Source organism: Macaca nemestrina, chromosome 3, assembly GCF_043159975.1.
Source record: "Macaca nemestrina isolate mMacNem1 chromosome 3, mMacNem.hap1, whole genome shotgun sequence".
NCBI lineage: Eukaryota > Metazoa > Chordata > Mammalia > Primates > Cercopithecidae > Macaca > Macaca nemestrina.
The window spans coordinates 133,442,759-133,464,394 of record NC_092127.1 but is presented as its reverse complement, the minus strand read 5'-3'; the positions used below and the strand labels follow the sequence as shown (position 1 = coordinate 133,464,394).

Genomic DNA, 21,636 nt, shown 5'->3' with positions numbered 1-21,636 from the left:
TGTATTCTTTTTGTTTGTTTTTTGAGACAAGGTCTCATGCTGTTGCCCAGGCTGGAGTGCAGTGGCATGATCACAGCTCACTGCAGCCTCGACCTCCTGGGCTCAAGTGATCCTTCCACCTCAGCCTCCTGAGCAACTAGGACTATAGGCACGAGTCGCCACACCTGGATAATTTTTAAATTTTTCTGTAGAGATGAGGTCTCCCTATGTTGCCCAGGCTAGTCTCTTACTCCTGGGATCAAGCAATCTTCATGCCAACGGCCTCCCAAAGTGCTAGGATTACAGGTGTGAGCCACCCAGCTGAAACGTGTGTTCTTACACCACTCAAGTATCAAGGAAGAGAGGTCAATACTTATCCTCCTGGAAATGCCACTGCAAGTAACAACTGGAGATTGAAAAACTTAAAACCTCACTTGAAAAATAGGGTGAGATAGGTCAAGATTTTAAGTAAACTCTTGTAAGCCTTTTAGATTTTATGTTCACTAAATTAAAATAATAAAGATAGCATGCTACAGAGAGTGGTTATTTTAATTATATTTATTTATTTATTTTTGAGATGGAGTCTCGCTCTGTCGCCCAGGCTGGAATGCAATGGCATGGTCTTGGCTCACTGCACCCTCCACCTCCCAGGTTCAACTAATTCTCCTGCCTCAGCCTCCCGAGTAGCTGGGATTGCAGGAGCCCACCACCACGCCTAGCTAATTTTTGTATTTTTAGTAGAGACGGGGTTTCACCATGTTGGCCAGGCTGGTCTTGAACTCCTGACCTCGTGATCTGCCCACATCGGCCTCCCAAAGTGCTGGGATTACAGGTGTGAGCCACTGTGCCTGGCCTAGAGTGGTTCTTTGTACACTTTAAATTATTAGTAGTGATACTATTTAATAAATTTCCACATACCATCGTTTTCTACTTGCCAGTAAATTAGCAGCTCACTCTCTAGAAATTTTAAAGAGTTTATGAACTCTTCCTGCTTTGTTGTATACTAGAGGTATTCAAAAAGTTCATGGAAAATGCATATTACAAAAAGACTGTGCATGGACTTCAAAAATTTTTTTGCAGCAAAATAAACTTGTACTAACTTATTTTAATATATCTGACCAGGATTTGGTTTGAGTCACTAAAAAGGATAAGATATCAGTTTGAAAAGAACCCCTGGCTGGGCATGGTGGCTTGTGCCTGTCATTCTAGAACTTTGGGAGGCTGAGGTGGGCATATCGCTTGAGCCCAGGAGTTCAAGACCAGCCTAGACAACATGGCAAGACCCCGACTCTACCAAAAAAATACAAAAATTAGCTGAGCGTTGTGGTGTGTGCCTATAGTCCCAGCTGCTCGGGAGGCTGAGGCGGGAGTATCACCTGAGCCTGGGAAATCGAGGCTGCAGTGAGGCATGATCGTGCTACTGTACTCTGTTCTAGGTGAGAGTGAGACTCTGTCTTAAAAAAAAAAATAAGAAAGGAAAAGAAAAAAGGAAGAGCCCCTATCAGAGTAACATGAATTCTGCTAAAATTGAAGCAAGAACAAACATCAAATTCATGGTGAAGCACGGATGGAAGAATTGTGAAATTACTGATGCTTTACAAAAAGCTTTTGGGGACAATGCCCCAAAGAAATCAGCAGTTTACAAAACGATAACTCATTTTAAGGAGGGGCCAGATGATGTTGAAGATGAAGTCTGCAGTAGCAGACTATCCACATCAATTTGTGAGGATCTTATTCATGCTCTAATTAAAGAGGAACAACGATTAACAGTAGAAACAACAGCCAATACCACAGATATCTCAATTGGTTCGGCTTATACAATTCTGGCTGAAAAATTAAAGTCGAGTAAACTTTCTACTTGATGGGTGCCAAAACTGTTGTGCCCATATCAGCTGCAGACAAAAGTATAGCTTTCAATGGAATTATAAACAAGTGGGATCAAGAACCTGAAGCATTTGTTTGAGAAATTATAACAGGAGATGTAACAACTTCATAGTACAATCCTGAAGACAAAGCACAATCAAAGCAATGGCTCTGAAGAGGTGGAAGTGGTGCAATAAAAGCAAAAGCAGACAGGTCAAGAGCAAAGGTCATGGTAACAGTTTTTAGGGATGCTGAAGGCACTTTGCTTGTTGACTTTCTGGAAGGCCAGAGAATGCCAACATCTGCTTATTGTGAGAGTGTTTTTAATTTTTTTTTTTATTTTTTGAGACAGAGTCTTGCTCTGTCACCCAGGCTGGAGTGCAGTGGTGTGATCTTGGCTCACTGCGACCTCCACCTCCCAGGTTCAAGTGATTCTCGTGCCTCAACCTCCCAAGTAGCTGGGACTAGAGACTAGAGGCACATGCCACCACACTCGGCTAATACTTGTGAGTCTGTTTTGAGAAAGTTAGCCAACGCTTTAGCATAAAAATGCCCAGGAAAGCTTCAACAGAGAGTCCTATCCCACTAGAAATATGCTCCTAACTCATTCCTCTCATCAATCAAGGGCAATTCTGTGAGTTACGATGGGAAATCATTAGGTAACCACTTTATAGTCCTGAGTTGGCTTTTCTGATTTCTGTTTCCTAATCTTAAAACATCATTAAAGGGCACCAATTTTTCTTCAGTTAATAATGTGAAAAGATTATATTGATATGGTTCAATTCCTAGGAGCCTCAGTTCTTCAGGGATGGCCTACATGACTGGTATCATCACTTACAAAAGTCTCCTGACCTTGATGGAACTTAGGTTGAGAAATAAAGTTTATATATTTTTACCTTTTAATTCCATTTCCCAAGATCTTTTTGAAGTCCCCTTGAATAGTAAGTATACACAGGAGGCAATTTTTTCACTGTTTGTCTGTCACATAAAAAGTTATTTCATGTTTTTCTGATTTCATTATTTCCTGGGCCCCAGAGATGCTTTTACCCAATTTTAGCTCCTTCACCACTGTATAGATCTCTCCTTCTAAGATTATTATGTGGAAATTTCTACTTTTGCTCTTTATTCTATATTACCTTCCCTTCCTCAAGCCTAGTTCCCGCTCTAATTATTCCCATGAGAAGTTCCTTAAGGATACTCAAAGTGAAATCCTCATGATTTGAAAAAGATATACAGAAGCAAATCCATATTGTGGAAAATTCTGTTAAAGGGGACTTCAGGGTTGGAGAGGGATTATTATACTATTTTATTAAAATTATTATTTAGCAGAAATCCAAGAAACATATATTTTTGTTAAGACATCAAAATAGGCCGGGCGCGGTGGCTCAAGCCTGTAATCCCAGCACTTTGGGAGGCCGAGACGGGCGGATCACGGAGTCAGGAAATCGAGACCATCCTGGTTAATACGGTGAAACCCCGTCTCTACTAAAAAGTACAAAAAACTAGCCGGGCGAGGTGGCGGGCGCCTGTAGTCCCAGCTACTTGGGAGGCTGAGGCAGGAGAATGGCGTAAACCCGGGAGGCGGAGCTTGCAGTGAGCTGAGATCCGGCCACTGCACTCCAGCCTGGGCGACAGAGCGAGACTCCGTCTCAAAAAAAAAAAAAACAAAAAACAAACACAAAACAAAACAAAACAAACAAACAAAAAAAGACATCAAAATAATCTTGCTTAAAAAATTATTAAAAGGGAAACAGGGTCCCTATGATTATTAAAATCCCCCTTTCCAAATGAAATCAAGTTAGAGAAAGTATCCTAGAGGCCGACCCAGAATCAAGCTTTCATCTGTTCACACAATTACTGGTGTGCTATCCATATACTTAAGGACACAGTCACTAAGTATGTGATCTGTAAAGGAAAACTGACAGGCCTATCAAGGTAGCCTCTAAAATTTAAACTGAAATTAAGTAAAAGAACAAGGGAATAGCAAATATTACCATCTTGGATTCTGGCTTCTGGGAACCCCTTCCTGGGATGCTCCTGTCGTTCTGTAATCTTCTTTCTTTTTCCTGTTTTAGTTCTAACTCAAGCTGGTTCCTGAGTAAGTTGGAGAGGAAAAGGATGAAAAATTGGAATTCTATACAGACATATTCTCTAAAGAATGCCAACCCCTTGTTTTAAAGTGCAGTAATTAAAAATGGGTAAGGGCTTGTTGTCAGAGAGACAGGTTTTTAAATGATAATGTTGCCACTTCTAAGCTTAACTATGTGAATCTGGACACATTTAACATCTCTAATCTCTACTTTTTTTTGAGACGGAGTCTTGTTCTGTCCCCCAGGCTGGAGTGCAGTGGCATGATCTCCGGTCACTGTAACCTCCGCTTTCCAGGTTCAAGCAATTCTTCTGCCTCAGCCTCCTGAGTAGCTGGGATTACCGGCACCCACCACCATGTCTGGCGAATTTTTGTATTTTTAGTAGAGATGGGGTTTCACCATCTTGGCCAGGCTGGTCTGGAACTCCTGACCTCAGGTGATACACCTGCCTTGGCCTCCCAAAGTGCTGGGATTACAGACAGGAGCCACTGCGCCCAGCCTTAAGCTCTACTTTAATCTGAAAGTGGAGGCAATAATATCGCTAATAGGGTTGATATGAAGATATTATAAGAGTTTGCATGTGAAGTGCTTTGTAAAGTATCTGGCACACAGTAAGAATTCAGGAAATATTATATATTATTATTAGTGTTATTTTGGCTAATAATTACTATTTATCTGGGATCTTGGGCTCTAAGTTTCTAATTCTTTGATCACAAAGCATGTTGATCGGATTTGGGGAATGTTGAAGTACGTGAAGCTTTCTGAATTCCAATTCCAGAGAAGGGACATTGCAAAGACAGAGCCAACCTGGCTGTAAGTCATGAGACCCCTCTTCTTGCTGTCTACCCTAAGAATTACCCATGACCACCCTGTCGGCTCAAGCTGCCCCCTCTTCACCGCTGCCTGGTGAGCTCCTCGACTTCCAGCTGCAGACTGTTGATCTTGTCTCCAAAGTCCTGTTTGAAGAGCCGGTTGTCCAACTCAGCAGACTGGCGGCTTCGCTCAGCCTGGCGCAATCTGGATGTGAGCCACATGAACTTGTGATAAAAAACAAAAGCCATGGTGGGGAGAAAGACCAAGTTCACAACACAACATAAAATAACCCAAGGAAGAATGCACAGAGAGACAGAGAGAGGAAAAAAACTTTGCAGGACACAGGCAAAGAAATTATGAGGGGGGGAAGATGGAAAAGAAACAAATTCTAAAGAAAAGTAAGATGAAGGTGAACCAGGCAGAGGAAAAGCTGATTTTCCATTTTTTTTTTTTATTCTAGTACTACAGTTTACAGCCATTAGATGATAAACAATAAAACATCACTTTTTAGAAAATCCATATCCAAAGCCAACCTCAAGTACACAGTAATTTAAGTTAAATCCACTTTTTAAAAAAATTTCCTAATAGGTTTGGTACTTAATTTTTCTGTTTTACACACATAACTGGAACTTGTAAACGGGCAACTACCTTCTTATATGTGAAATTATAGTTTTTTCTTGTCCTTTCCCCCAAACCACATATATTAAATCATGGGACATTATATTTCAACCCTCACCCAGGCTTTGGGTTATTCCATAAGGAAAAGCCTTTGTCAGAATTTGGCTGTCTCCTTCCTTTCCCATTCCCACAAAAGATGTGTGACTAAGTGGACAAAGAACTCAGCACTGGGCCTGTTTAAGACTCTGACCATATTCTCTAGAAGATTCTGATGGATGTTTTCTTCTAAATATCTTATAACTTTGCACCTATACAGAAGCATGTTTTAGAAGGTAAAACACTTGGGGCTTTATATAATAGAATTTAGAAGCATGCTATGTGTAGGTTTTAGAAAGTTTAATTTTGGTATTTGATCACTCCTTCCAAATGCTCATAGAAAAGGCAACCCATCACCACAAAAGGATGATGAAGAGAAGAATGTAGTAGGAGCTTTGTTTATATAGGTGCAAATTATAAGAATTAAAATAAGTTCAAGAGCACAGGATCTTCCACTTCCATGAAGTTGGTTTAAACATATGTTCTTTGACTTGATTTTGGTTCAAGTCCAATCTGTGCAGGGACCTATATAAGCACACATGGAATCCATCGTACACTCTTAATTCTGGTTTTGCCAAGAAAAAGATAAAGAATTTTAAGAGCTGGAAGCGAAGGGGTTATCTGTGTCCCCACCTAAGCAGCTGAAATGCTGCAAAGCATACCAGAAGGAAAAAAAAAAGAGAGAAAAAAAACCCAAATATTTTGTCAGGACCTTTTGAAGGAATGAAGGCTTATGTAAAGCCCATCTCTTCAAATCAAAAATCATCTTAAAAATTAAAGTATTTATAGGATTATTTACAATGTTAAAGCCTAGAGAGGGTTAGTCTGTGGTCACTTATAAATAGAAGCCCTGCTAATATTGCTTGTGGGTATCTACTGGGAATCTGTATTTTTGTACTAAATAATAATAAAGAATGTAAGTTTATCATTTATTTCCTATTCTGAAATGTTTTTCTAATAATTCAATTATTAGCTTCCCAGAACCTTTAGCAAACCTCCATCTGAACAAAAAGTAACAGAAACTTTTAAGTAAATGTTTCCAGGTAAGAAATGACAGGCCAGGCAGAATATCAACATTCATGTCTATACCCTGTCCTTTTTATTCCAATAAGAAAAGCAGGATATGAAAAATGGGTACTGCATCATTTTTTTAATACGAGAGGAGTGTTTCTATTAGAATCATTCTCTCTGAACTGCCTAAGTAGGAAGCAGAACTGCAGGAAAATGGCAGAGGTAGAAGATGACAAACATAAGGAGGGTTTCCCCAAGTGTCCACATTATTATGTTATCATAAGTTACCTAATTACTAACTTCATCTCTATATATTTTAAAGAAATATAAGGATGCTGTTTTTTCTTTTTTTTCTTTTTCAAAAGTCACTAAGGCAAAAAAAGTTGCAAGCAATCTTGGTTACTGAGAATAGAAGTGTAGTGAAAGTGAAATACTAAGTACTATCCTTGTCTTGGGGATTAAACCTACATAACAAAAGTGAAAAGGGGTCATGGTCTAAGAGACACAGAACTATTTTAGAAGAGTCTGAGTTCATGTGGTAGTTACCTCTAGTTCATTACACTGCAATGGCAGAACAGGCTTGCAGATACAGACATGAACAATGCACCGAGAATCTGATATTATCAACGATTGGGTTGTAAAGGCATCATTAATATATGTACAGAGCTTCAATTCCCTAGGCTTTTTCAAAAAAGTGGTATTTTTATTTATTGGTCAACTCAGAAATAATTTCTCAAAGTTTACTCAGCTTTTAGTTTGGAACTTATACCAATTTTTCTAACCCTGGGGAGAAAACAATATGAAAAACACCCAACCTACATCTCCAAATGGTTTTTTAAAAGTCCAACAAATTCAAAGTCAACTTTTTGGTGACATTTTAGAGAGAATCAGAGCTTAAATGTAATAGCTTTCAGATTTCTTCCTTTTACAATGAAGTTGTGATATCAGACTTGCAACGTGCCAACTGAAAAATGCCTAATGATGCTTTGGGATCAGTTTATTTGCTGCACTATTTAAGGTCTTTGCCTGTTTCACCAAATCCTTTTCACTAAATAAAATAAAAATGACAATGAAGTGAAAGGGGAATGAGAAAATGGATAAACAGGAAACACAAAAATAGCAAGAGAATAGGTCAGCTTAATATTCAAAGAGATGTCATTTTTTCTTTCTGTTTGCTTTAAATTCCAAGTCAAAGCATCATTGAAAATGAATTTGATACATTTCACTTCAAAAGCACAATTTATGAACAGTAAAATCATTTTGTTAAATCATAAACATATAACTATGTATGAGCAAGTATATAACCGTCTTTCCTAGGTAAGACTGATACATTTTTATTTGGCTATATAAGAGGTTTCAGGCTTATTTACAAATTTGCCATTAAGTTTTGAGTAAACATTAATATGCATTGCTGTTCAGGACCCTTACTAGTTAAGAATCATCTGAATATAAGAAGTCACCCATTAATCCATTCATTCATATATCTACTGAATGAATGCTTATATATTCAAAGCACTGTGACAGATCTAATGAGGGAACTCAAAAGATTAGTTAACTAATCTCAGGGAGCTTACGCTCGCATCGGAGGACACATATATAAAGGGTTAAAAGGTAAAGTAGACAGTGAGAAGAGCCATAAACAGTATAGATAAATATGAATATGAAGCTATGGGAATTCCCAGAAAGACAGATCATTTCTAGCTGCAAAGAGGTATCAGAGGAAACTTTGGGGAGGTGGCATTTGAGCCTAAACTTAAAAATGAAGAATAAGGAAGTGGGAAGAATTAGGACATTTCTAATTGGTGGAACTATTGGGAAAGAAATGAATGAGAAAACTGGGAAGTACGTCCAGGGACCAGTAGTTTAGTTTTGCTCAAGTGCAAGAAGGGTGACGAACAGGTGTTGAAGGCAGACACATCAAATGACCTTGGGTGCCATGCCACATTCAATCTTGAAGACTCAGCCATTTCTCTTGGCTGCTGAGCTGCCAGACAGAAAATGGTGGTTTCACACAAACAGAGAAAGAGAGTAGCATAGGAAGAAGATGTGCTTTGGGCAGACTACATTGTAGATACTGGTGAAAGATAGCTGCCCAAAGGATGAAAACTCAAGACTGGTCTCCAGATGAAGGTAAAAGCTGGGGAAACACACTGGAGGTGACAGTGGAAGCTACAGAACTACCCAGGAGAAAGAAAAGGGAGATAAAGAGAAAAGGGTTAAAGAAGGGAAAGATCCAGAATAGATCCTTGGAGGACACCTATCTCTCACTGCCTCTATATACCCCAGCATCCAAGTATTCAAATACTTTAGTGATGAACAATAAAATCACAGAATTACATACATATATTTAAGAGTCCTTTCATGCTTTTAAGTATCCTTCCCCTAACACATGATTCTGATAAGGGTTAAGAGTTCTGATGTTCAAAACAGTCATCAAAGGCTGACCTTTCCTTTTTTTTTTTTTTAAGGCTAGTCAAGTAACTGACATTCCTAAAAACATTTCAGTCACACTTTAGAAAACACACATAATATTTAATTGGCTTTTTTTCTACCAGAATGTCTTATGCTAATTTGGAAGAATTTCATATATTTTCTATTTGCAAAGGTACAGCACATTCTCTTCACTATCAGCACTGACAACCCAAAGTGTTTCATTAAAGAACCAGGACTTTTACCTTTGTTCAAGTTGTTTAATGGTAGCAGCCATCTGATTAGTCTTCTCTTCCAAGCGACTGTTTAGTTCACTTTTCTGTTTTACTCCTAAGTCTGAACTCTGTTATGGAAAATAATGATAAACAACCTGTATAACATAAATCCTAAAATTACAACCACACACGCCTTTTGAATCTAATGGTAAGTGGGAAAACAGAAATGTTCATATATTTCGATATCAGTTAATCCTCAAATGGAAATAAAAGCAATTTATCTAAAGTTAGTACTGTTATTTGCAGTGTTATCACAGTAATAGTTCATCAATGTATCACTTTCCAGTGTAAAAGCTAATAGAATATGTAACTCAGCTGGCATAGTAGACTGCAGAATAGAAATTATACTATAGGATAAAAGAGACCCTCACCCTCTATTATAATGTGAAAAGTGGTCATGGTTTTCTATAACAGCCATACAGGATCCCATGACGGTCTGATTCTGAAAGTAGTTTATTGGCAGTTAGCATTAAAATGAGATGTGATTCTTTCTTCTTGTAATTAAAGTGTGATTCTGGAGGATAAGATGGGAGAAGAGGAGCCCCAGGATTTTAGAAAGCCAGTGAGTCTATTCCTTATACTTCCCCTACCTGCAACTTAAAGGCAAGTTCGTGCTTGAGAGCTCTGAGGTCATCCAGCTGCTGCCGAAGAGATACCAGGGCATCCTGCTTCTCACAGACATCCTTCTCCAGCATCTTCATAGCCAATTCCATCTCCTGCCTCATGCTGATCTGCATCTCCAGCTCTTTTTCAACATCCTGTCCCCAAAGGTAAGTAAATTGCTTACACTCTGTTTCTTCAACTAAGTACAAACCATAATATTTCACAGGAAAAAGTATACCAAAACTCTCAGGTCGAATATTCTAGCAAAACAGCTTAAGCTACCATTCATTTTCAGAAACATTAACAATAATTAATTGATAATGAACAATAATTAGAATACACAATAACATTTGCCCAATAATGTACAAATCTGAAAAACCTGCTAAGCCAAAGGTAGTGCTATTTAATATGTCTAAAATATACACATATTTGAGACACTTTATTAGACCTTAAGACAACTGATGGTCATATCTTACTATAGAAATATACATACAGGATTACAGTAGTCAGCACAAAATGAAGCAGTTGCAATCCTCCTAAATGTGAATGTTGTTGATATATTCAAGAGCCCAGGGAACCCAGAGGACCATCTGGGTCCCTGGGGTAACATCGCAATTACTGAGGATGACTAGTATGGTTAAGAGGCTAACAGAATCTTTTTTTTTTTTTTTTGAGATGAAGTCTAGCTCTGTCGCCCAGGCTGGAGTGCACTGGCTCGATCTTGGCTCACTGCAACCTCCACCTCCCGGGTTCAAGCGATTCTTCTGCCTCAGCCTCCTGAGTAGCTGGGACTATGGGTGTGCACCACCACACTCGGCTAATTTTTTGTATTTTTAGTAGAGACGGGGTTTCACCATGTTGATCAGGCTGGTCTCAAATTCCTGACCTCGTGATCCACCTGCCTCAGCCTCCCAAAGTGCTGGGATTACAGGCGTGAGCCACTGGGCTCAGCCGCTAACAGAATTTTTAGTTCACTTAACATGATGCCTCTTTTTGTCTCAACCATTATTACTGCAACATTATTTGAGTGATCAAAGACACAAAGACATGAGGATCTTCTGCATCTGCCTTGTGCCTTGGGCTCACCTAGGACCTCGCCTGCTTTCTCAGTTTCCTTCCTTTTTAACAAACATTTGTCTTACTGTGATAAAAAGATATGAATTTTTTTTTTTTTTTTTTTTTTTTTGAGACAAAGTCTCGCTCTGTTGCCCAGGCTGGAGTGCAGTGGCCGGATCTCAGCTCACTGCAAGCTCCGTCTCCCGGGTTTAGGCCATTCTCTTTCCTCAGCCTCCCGAGTAGCTGGGACTACAGGCGCCCGCCACCTCGCCCAGCTAGTTTTTTTGTATTTTTTAGTAGAGACAGGGTTTCACCGTGTTAGCCAGGATGGTCTCGATCTCCTGACCTCGTGATCCGCCCGTCTCGGCATCCCAAAGTGCTGGGATTACAGGCTTGAGCCACCGTGCCCAGCCAGGATATGAGAAATTTTAAGATTTTTATTATGTGCCACTTCACTGAGATTCTCATTTTACATGATTAGCATTATAGAAAACGAATCATACCCCTTCTTAAAATGCTGACATATATTATTCCTGCGACCTTTCTTATGAAAAGTATTACATTTTCAGATCTCAGTCACAAACACATAGAAGGCAAACGCTAAGTATTTTAAGGATGTTAAAATAATACCACTTTGCTTTCAAAAAATCTGAAATTCTAGCCAGGTGCAATGGCTCACACCTGTAATCCCAGCACTTTGGAAGTCTGAGGTGGGTGGATCACAAGGTCAGGAGTTTGAGACAAGCCTGGCCAATGTGGTGAAACCCCGTCTCTACTAAAAATATAAAAATGAGCTGGGTGTGGTGGCAGGCACCTGTAATCCCAGCTATTTAGGAGGCTGAGGCAGGAGAATCTCTTGAACCCGGGAGGTGGAGGTTGCAGTGAGCTGAGATTGCACCACTACACTCCAGCCTGGGCAACAGAGCAAGACTCCATCTCAAAAAAAAAAAAAAAAAAAAATCTAAAATTCTGTTATATTCTGTCAATTTGTAACATATATATATTTTTGAGACAGGGTCTCCCTCTGTCACACAGGCTGGAGTGTAGTGGTGCAATCTCAGCTCACTGCAGCCTTAACTTCCTTGGGCTCAGGTGATCTCCCTCCTCAGCTTCCCAAGTAACTGGGAATACAGGCATGCACCACCAAGCATGGTTAATTTTGTAATTTTTGTAGAGATAGGGTCTCCCTATGTTGCACAGGCTGGTCTCAAACTCCTGAGGTCAAGCGATCCTCCCAAAATGCTGGGATTACAGGTGTGAGCCCTGGCCCTTGGCCTGTAATAATTTTTTAGTACAAGTTAAGTCACTCCTTACTTTCAGGCTCCTCCTTATTCTTAAAGACTTTCTGGGGAGTTCCTTGTGTTTGTTACACTATCTAAACTCCAGGAAGAGTTAATATGTGAAAACCAGGGGTTATTAATATAATAACACTAGCACCTGGAGAAAATCCAGTACAGGAACAGTATCCCTTATTATAAATTCTTTTTTAAAAAAGTATGATTGACACATAGTAATTTATGGTGTAGAACATGATGTTTCGATAATATAAAAATTGTGTAATGACCAAATCAGAGAAACAAACGTATCTATCATCTTAAACATTTATCATTTCTTTGTGATGAGAATATTCAAAAGTCTCTTTTCTTCCCAGCATAAAGACGAATATTTAAGGTGATGGGTATCTCGAGAACACTGATTTGGTCTTTACAAATTACATGAGTATATTAAATTATGTACCCTGGAACTATGTATATCTATTATGCATCAATAAAAACAACAACAACAACAAACCTTTCTTCTAACTATTTTAAAATGTATATTAATATTAACTCTAGTCACCACACACTATGCAACAGAGGACCAGAACTTATTCCTCCTATCTAACTATAGCTTTGTACCTGTTGACCAATCTCTTACTATCCCCTGCTTCCTCTCCCCCTAGTAACCACCACCTTACTCTCTACTTTTATGAGAACGTTTTAGATTCCACATGAGTGTTATCATATGGCATTTCTCTTTCTGTGTTTAGCTTATTACACTTCACATAACGTCCTCCAGGTTCACCCATGTTGCCACAAATGACAGGATTTCATTCTTTTTTATCGCTGAATAGCATCACATTGTGTTTATGTACCATGCTTTCTTTATCCATTCACGTGTTGATGAACACTTAGGTTGATGCCATATCTTGGCTACTGTGAATAATGCTGCAATAAACATAGAAGTGCAGATTCTCTTTGACATACTGATTTCATTTTCTTTGGATATATACCCAGTAGTGGGATTGCTGGATCATATGCTAGACTGATTTTTAATTAATTAATTTTTTTATTTTTTGAGACAGAGTCTGGCTCTGTCACCCAGGATGGAGTGCAGGGATACAATCTTGGCTCACTGCAGCCTCTGCCTCCCAGGTTCAAGCAATTCTCCTGCCTCAGCCTCCCAAGTACCTGGGATTACAGGTGCATACCACTATGCCTGGCTTTTTTTTTTTTTTTTTTTTTTTTGTATTTTTAGTAGAGACAGGGTTTCACCATGCTGGTCATGCTGGTCTCGAACTCCTGACCTCATGTGATCCATCTGCCCGGCCTCCCAAAGTGCTGGGATTACAGGTGTTAGCCACTGTGTCTGGACCGATTTTTAATTTTTTAAGACAACCTTCATACTGTTTTACATAGTAGCTATACTAATTTATATTTTCACCAGCAGCGTGTAAAGGTTCTCTTTCTCTACATCCTTGTCAACACTTATCTTTCAATTTGATAGTTGCCATTCTGATTAGAGGTGATATACTCTCTATCTATATATTTATATGTATTTTTTTTAATTTCTAAAAAATCTTAAGACTAATACTGGATGATAAGTTTTCCATTTATATCTAAGACCATAATACATCAGAAATAACAGCTAAAAATTATTAAAATAGAGTAATCCTACATTAACGATTCTTTGTAAAGAAAAGAGGAGCCACCACTCCAAGAATCTTTGCAGGGATGAGGACTTAGGTAGGATTGAGACTGCATAGTTTAAAAAAGTAGGTTCTGTATACTTAATATTGTTGTAATACAAACTACAAAAGCAAAAAAATAAAAATTAACAAAATCTTATTGTTGAGAATACTCAGAAAAAGATTGAGATGTGGTTTAAAAAGAGATAAACCATTTTATAGGATCTATAGTTTTTTAGAACACTATTGATATTTCTAATCTTTGTATGATAAAACGTGTAAGTGGGCAGTTACCTTTTAATATATTCCTGAACTATTAGAAATTAAGCAAAGTTTACCAATCGTAATTGTGTCTCTTCTTTTAAATGCTTTCTTGCTTCACTTAGTGCTTGCCCTTCTGCAGTTCTGTCTTGCTTGGGACCCTTGAAAAGATAAATAACATTGTACATATTTAAGGATTTGATCTATACAGAATTAATAGACACTAACACTGCTACTTAGTAAGAAAAAAAGATCATACTGAAGCAGGTATAATAATGAACAAACACAACAAAGAAATTGAAGAAGTCTAGTATATTTTTAAAGGTTAAGCTGAATTGGGGGTTTCCTGACACTTTATTTAAAATCCTAAAATAGGTTACCAAACCAGATGGTAGAAGTTTTAAAAATCAGCCTCTTCAAAATAAGAGTTGGGTTATAGGTTTTTCTTTTTTCTTTCTTGAGATGGAGTCTCACTCTGTCGCCTAGGCTGGAGTGCAGAGGCTCAATCTTTGCTCACTGCAACCTCCACCTCCTGGGTTCAAGTGATTCTCCTGTCTCAGCTTCCCGAGTAGCTGGGATTACAGGCATGTGCCACCACACCTGGCTAATTTTTGTATTTTTGGTAGAGACGAGGTTTCACTATGTTGGCCAGGCTGGTCTCGAACTCCTGACCTCAAGTGATCTGCCCTCCTTGGCCTCCCAAAGTGCTGGGATTACAGGTGTGAGCCACTGCACCCAGCCCAGGGGCTATAGGTTTAAATGTTAATACATTCAATCGCCAGAGAATTCACAACTCGTATCTTCAACTATCCAGCGAGATCACAGATAAAAACAAGCAGGTCATAAAAAAATTATTCTGAGCAGTCATGAAGTCCATGCATTAAAGTCGATCACTTTACTCATGGAAAACTGCTTTTGTCCCCTCGCAGAGCCTAGTAACTCTTTAAGAACAATTTTAATAACTATGGATTTGAATTCCTAGGGACAGTAGATTAGAAGCATGAAGATAAAAGGAAGTAGGGAGATCATCCTAGAGATAACAACACTAAGCATCAATAAAAAGTAAGAGATGCTAGTGAATACAAAAAAGATAGGGAAAAAAACCATCCACAGAAATCAGGGAATATTTAAGTGTAGGCGTCAGAAGCTCTATCAATTTCAATAGCCTCCTAAAGTGGCACTATTATAATTTAGCAGAGAATTGTCAATGTTGGTAATTATGATCCTCAGTCATCATAAAGGGCTAAATGTATTAAATTATGTCCTTAATTAAGAAGGCTTGGATTGTACAAAACATAAAGGTTTACAAAATTCTAATCAGACATGTATAAAAAGTTTGGTGCTTTAAGGAATTAAGTTATCTAGAAAATGACATATATAAAAAGTTTGGTGCTTTAAGGAATTAAGTTATCTAGAAAATACACTTATTTATATGGTAGCTCTTTCCCAGTGATATATAAATGAGGTGTCACTTCTTATAAAACAGTAACATGGTGTAAAAGTAATAGTATATTTAACATAACAAATTGTTAAATACTGTATGAATCATTAGTACATAAAAACAAGAAATGGAATTAGACTGTTTTGTGAAGTCTCTAAACAGATGTAGGTGGCTGTGAAGTCAAGAAGCATCTTGTAGGAAAAGGCGCATAACCCTCCCACAACCTTCATCACATATGCATGGAGTCTAAATAAAAAGTGTACTTGATACAGGCCAGCTGATTAAAATAGTCCTTTAGAGACTCCCCTTTACCACTAACAAGTTGACATGCTCTCAATGAATATTTTATAAACCCAGTAAGATTAACCTTCCGATTGGATTCCAGTATGTAGGAACTTTCCTCTTTAACTCGTTCCATTTCTTCTTGTAAGGTAATGATCCTGTTGTTTGCAACTGCAAGCTGTGGATAAAATTTTAAAAATAATTCTTTATGTTTTTAAAATTAACATAGTATAAGATAATTCACAATCTGCTAGGATGTAATTCTCGGGCTTGGATATTCTTAGAAAGCAAGCAAGCTATAACCCAATAAAAATGTTATTATAGGAACTCAAGATAAATATTTTTCTTTCTTTATTTTTCTAAGACAGGGCCTCGCTCTATTGCCCAGCCTGGAGTGCAGTGGCATGATCTCGGGTCACTGTAACCTCTGCCTCCTGGGTTCAAGTGATTCTCATGCCTTAGCCTCCCAAGTAGCTGGAACTACAGGCATGTACCACCATGCCCAGCCAATTTTTGTATTTTTAGTAGAGACAAGGTTTCACCATGTTGGCCAGGCTGGTGTTGAACTTCTGGCTTCAAGAGATCTGCCCACCTCGGCCTCCCAAATGCTAGGATTATAGGCGTGAGCCACTGCACCTTAAGATGATCTCAAGGGTGTTCTTATAGATATACACATATTTAGTAAGAAAAAAATATATTTATTAAGGACATCTATTTCTAAAATGTTTAATAAAGGGGTCCTGTCACACCATGGAACCCATGTGACAAACCCTCTATAAGATCTTTTATAGATGATTTCTTAAAAGATTAAAGACATGAACTCCAAAGTTCTCATGCTAAAAATCCCATTAAGCATTGAGGAGATTTTTCATTTCAACACCTAAAAAGATCAGGTAATGTTATTAGCAGTAAGCTGCTATGGGGAAACATTTATATCTCTTTCTTAGAAGGAAAAAGTAAGGTGGAAACACTTTTTCCTTCTCTGCATCTACTAAACTCCCAGAGAATGTGAAGGTGCCTGCAGGAGGCTGGGAGGAATAACCAAGCAGGCTCCTCTCAGCCAGGCTAGTCTCCTTCTCAATTCTTGTCTCCTCACTAGCAATAGGTTCAGGGTCTATTCAGTTCCTGTACTAACATGGTAAGCACAGAGCAGCTCACACTTTCTGGGGGCAGGCCTGAAAACCCAGTTCTCTCTCAGATCCTGTGGCCTAAAAATGTACAAGAAACCAATTCTGGGCAAGTAGGTCTCCTCTCTAGATCCAAGTATGCCCTCAGGCAGGTTGTTCCAAACACAGGTTGTTCTCTTAAATCTCTTAGATTTAAGAGAAACTATTGGGCAACCTGATTATGGCTGCAGATCACAGGAGGTTTTCCAATTCAGCTTTACCAAAAATGAAGTAGACATTTATTTATCTACCTATCTATTTATTTATTTATTTGAGACAGGGTCTCCATCTGTTGCCCAGGTTGGAGTGTGGTGGCACAATCTTGGCTACTGCAGCATTGGTCTCCTGGGCTCAAGCAATCCTCCCACCTCAGCATCCCGAGTAGCTGGGACTACAGTGTGCACCACAACACCCGGCTAATTTTTTTGGTGTAGAGATGGGGTCTCACTATGTTTCCCAGGCTAACCTTGAACTCTTGGCCTCAAATGATCCTCCTGCCTTGGCTTCCAAAGGGCTGGGATTACAGGTGTGAGTCACCATGCACGGCCTGAAGTGGATATTTATATCTGCATCTGCTTAATTCGTCTTAGTCTGTCATTCAGATTCAAAACCCAGGAGGGGAAAAGAGGGCTGCTATCTTTCTGACTGGCCTTTTTTTTTTTTTGAGATGGGGTTTCGCCATGTTGCCCAGGCTGGTCTTGGAATCCTGGCCTCAAGCGATCCACCCACCTTGACGTCCCAAAGTGCTGGGATTACAGGCGCGAGCCACCGTGCCTGGCCTTACTGGCTCTCTTAAACCCAAAACGGAAATGGGAAAAGGCAGAACTAATCCCATCTGCTTTCTTACAGCATATTTTCTTTAAGAAAGTAAGTGTTGTTGGTAAAATAAATAAGTAAATGAATAAATAGTATTAATTTAACTCTAAGGAAGACAAGTCTTATGACTGAGAGAATAAAATTAACAACTATATTTATTGAGTGCTTATGATGTGTTAGGTGCTGTTCTAAGCCCTAATCATGTATTAAATCATTTCATTCACACAGCAATCTCACAAAATGTTATTATTGCTATTTCCATGTTACAGATAAGTAAATCAAGGAATAGAAGCTTAAGTAATTGGCCCAGGATTAGAAGACTAGCAAGTGGCTGGGTGCGGTGGCTCATGCCTGTAATCCCAGCAGTTTGGGAGGCCGAGGTGGGTGGATCACCGGAGGTCGGGAGCTCAAGACCAGCCTGGCCAACCTGGTGAAACCCTGTTTCTACAAAAATACAAAAATTAGCCCGCTGTGGTGGTGCATGCCTGTGGTCCCGACAACTCGGGAGGCTAAGGCAGGAGAACTGCTTGAACCAGGAGGCGGAGATTAAAGTGAGCCGAGATGGCGCCGCTGCACTCCAACCTGGGTGACATAGCAATACTCCATCTCAAAAAAAAAAAAAAAAAAAATCAAAAACCAAAAAAACAAAAAACAAAAAACAAAAACAAAACAAAAAACCCCCAAAAAACTAGCAAGTGCCAAAGCCAGGACATGAACCCAAGTAGTCTAACTGTACAGAGCATGCTTTATTGCTATGCTGTACAGATTCAACAAAGTAGCAACAGAGTAACAGTAAAAAGTCTGCGCTGAACATTCCAAAAGTCTATATGATAAGATTCTAAGGACCATAAGCACAAATTAAAGTTTTAAGATTTATAAAATTTAAAAATTTTTGTCCAGAAGTGAAGGCCACAGAGCTGAGTAACAAAAAAGGTATTTTAAAACTGTAATAATGAAAATGTTCATTCTAAAGAGAAACCGATTAAAAGCATCTTCCTGACTAGTGCTTCAATTTTATTTTATTTAAACTAAATTCATCCCATGGGGTGTAAGGGCATCATTACAATTAAAAATAAAGAAGGTGGGCCAGGCACAGTGGCTATGCCTATAATTCTGGCACTTTGGAAAGTCGAGGCAGGCGGGTTGCTTGAGCTCAGCAGTTCAGGACCAGCCTGGGCAACATGGCAAGACCCCCTCTCTACTAAAAATAGCCAGGTGTGGTGGTGCATGCCTGTGATCCCAGCTACTTGGGAGGTTGAAGGTGGGAGATCACTTGAGCCTGAGGGGCAAGGGTTGCAGTGAGCCATTGTGCCACTGCACTACAGCCTGGACAACAGAGTGAGGCCCTATTTCAGGAAAAAAAAAAAAAAAGAAAAAGAAAAAGAAATAAAGAAGGTAAACTCTTTGCCATCTGGACAATGTTATTTAGTATTTTTCTTTTTTTTTTTTGAAATTTCAAATTAGTTTATTAAAATGTTACATCATTGTGCAGGAAAAAAAAATCATTCTATATGAATCATTTTTTTCTGACAGCAACTAGTTTAGTGAGGTTTGTGTTAAAAAATTTGGTTTCTCAATAGTAGTAAGCGCAAATCAAGTGCTCAATACCTACATGTGGCTAGCTTGCAACAGTATTAGTCAATACAGTAGAGTATTTTTCATAAAAACATATAATGCTATTTAAAGAAAAAATATCTGTAGCTAAGGCTTTGGCAAGTTAAGGAAAAAAATCTTTTTATTAGAAGTAAAACATGAGGTTATTTTTCTGTTCTTATTTTAGGGACTTTTCTAAGAGTTTTCATATTCTTATCTGATCTTCAGAGTTAATTGTGAGGCTGAAAAGGAAGTATATTGTAAACACTCATTTTCCAGTGACGGAACTGAGTCCCTTGGAGGTCAAGTGACTGACTTACTCGGGAGCACATGAGTTACATAAGCATGATTTGTAGGCAGGGATTACAGATCTTCTGACCAGTACTCTTTACCTTATCTATGTAACTGTTCCAGGAAGAAAACAAGGACAAAGGGAGTGGGGAGTTTGCCAATTTGAAACATAAATCAATGTCTGGCACATATAAATATTTGTCTAGCTCTTGCACATAAACAGTGTGTGAAATGTTCACTGAATGAATAAATGATGAATATGCTATATGCTAAACATTTAGTCTAAGCTAGCCCAGACAAAACATGCACACAAAAGAAACCAAGATACACCATCAACCAGGCAACATGCCCCTACACAGTCTAATTGGGTAAATGAGATCCCGCAATAAGCCAACTGGCCATTCTAGTCAGAATAAGCAGTTATGGGCCGGGCGCGGTGGCTCACGCCTGTAATCCCAGCACTTTGGGAGGCTGAGGCGGGTGGATCACTTGAGGTCAGGAGTTCAAGACCAGCCTGACCAACATGGAGAAACCCTGTCTCTACTAGAAAAATACAAAATTAGCAGGGGTGGTGGCACATGCCTGTAATCCCAGCTACTCGGGAGGCTGAGGCAGGAAAATCGCTTGCACCCAGGAGACGGAGGTTGCGCTGAGCTAAGATCGTGCCATTGCACTCCAGCCTGGGCAACAAGAGCGAAACTTCGTCTCAAAAAAAAAAAAGAAAGAAAAGAAAAAAGAATAAGGAGTTACGTACTACAGTTGATATTCTTTGAAAAGTCAAGTTCTTTCTTTCCAAGGTTACATAAAAATTATTAGTTCTACTAATGCATATTAAATTCTATAAGTCAATCAAAGAATTTCCAAAACTTACCTCCTCTGTCAGTTTAGTGTTGGATTTTTCTAATGCATCTACTTTTGCCTGAAGGTTGTTTACAGTAGCACTATAAAGAGAAAAAAAAATATCACTTTTGAAAAACAGACAATACCCTGTACCTTCCTTTTTAAACGCTTCACACTTATCCTTCACTGTCTAATGTTCACAATTTTAAATTTTATTATTACTTTTTTAGATGGAGTCTTGTCGTGTCGCCGAAACTGGAGTGCAGTGGTGCGAGACTACAGGCATGCACAACCAAATCCAGCTAATTTTTGTATTTTTTGGTGGAGATGGGGTTTCACCCTGTTGCCCAGGCAGGTCTCAAACTGCTGACCTCAAGTGACCCACCTGCCTTGGCCTCCCAGAGTGCTGGGATTACAGGCATGAGCCACTGCGCCAGGCCTTAATGCTCACAAATCTTGACCTCTAAGCTTACAAAAGGCGTTATCAGCTTTAACTGCTGTATCTTTGGCATTTGAGTTTTAATTCAATAAGTATTTATTCAATGAAATAAAAGAGTTCATTCCCTACAGAGTAAACTTTAAGGTTTATCTACATATGATAATAACAGGCTATAAGAATTAAATGCTTACATGCACCAAACCATCTTCTAAATTATGTTATTTGCGTTATTGCGTTTATTCCTTTCAACAACCCTTTATGTTAGGTATTCTCATTTACAGATAAAGAAACTAAGGCATAGAAAGAGTAAATAATAGTGCCATTGTTTATATTTCATTGTGAACTGTAACCATGTCTTTGCTTGGCTAACATCTCCATAGTTCATTAAAGTCATTATATTAGTTCTTGGTCTCCAGAGAAAATGTACTTAAATTGTTTTGAATTTGCTAGGTGGAACCAAGACTACTTAAAACTTTACTGATAGTATAATCACAAGTTTTACTTAAATTAAAAATGTCTATTTTTCATAAGAGAACTACAAACAAGATAATAATTAATGAATATATTATTATTCAAAATTATTCAGTAGTCTTAACATAATAAGAACATCAAAGTACTTGAGAATACCAATAGCTTTTGGATAGCTCTCCTCAGGCGAGAGGAAACTGTTTTATGTTCCGGAAAGTTCTGAAAATACAGTGGTCCACTCTTATCTATAGTTTTGCT

At 38.7% G+C, this 21,636-nt stretch overlaps 1 protein-coding gene across 16 annotated transcripts in view; it reads right to left on the bottom strand.

The window, feature by feature from the left end:
• Window positions 1-21,636, bottom strand: part of LOC105477391 (RUN and FYVE domain containing 3) — a 103,395-nt gene that overhangs the window by 10,625 nt on the left and 71,134 nt on the right. For 9 of the 16 annotated variants that reach the window (XR_011621210.1, XR_011621211.1, XM_071093475.1 and 6 more), the window contains 7 exons: window positions 20,503-20,572; window positions 15,851-15,943; window positions 14,120-14,203; window positions 9,766-9,933; window positions 9,146-9,243; window positions 4,830-4,949; window positions 3,837-3,936 (listed from right to left, as the gene is read on the bottom strand). Coding sequence is in view for 13 of the 16 variants with exons in the window: in XM_071093475.1 (XP_070949576.1) it covers window positions 3,837-3,936; window positions 4,830-4,949; window positions 9,146-9,243; window positions 9,766-9,933; window positions 14,120-14,203; window positions 15,851-15,943; window positions 20,503-20,572 (733 nt within the window). In the remaining 3 variants the exon portion in view is untranslated. Of the gene's footprint in view, window positions 1-3,835; window positions 4,970-7,137; window positions 7,519-9,145; window positions 9,244-9,765; window positions 9,934-14,119; window positions 14,204-15,850; window positions 15,944-20,502; window positions 20,573-21,636 lie in introns of those variants that run through there. The other 7 variants (XM_071093485.1, XM_071093486.1, XM_071093487.1 and 4 more) reach the window with 5 other exon arrangements.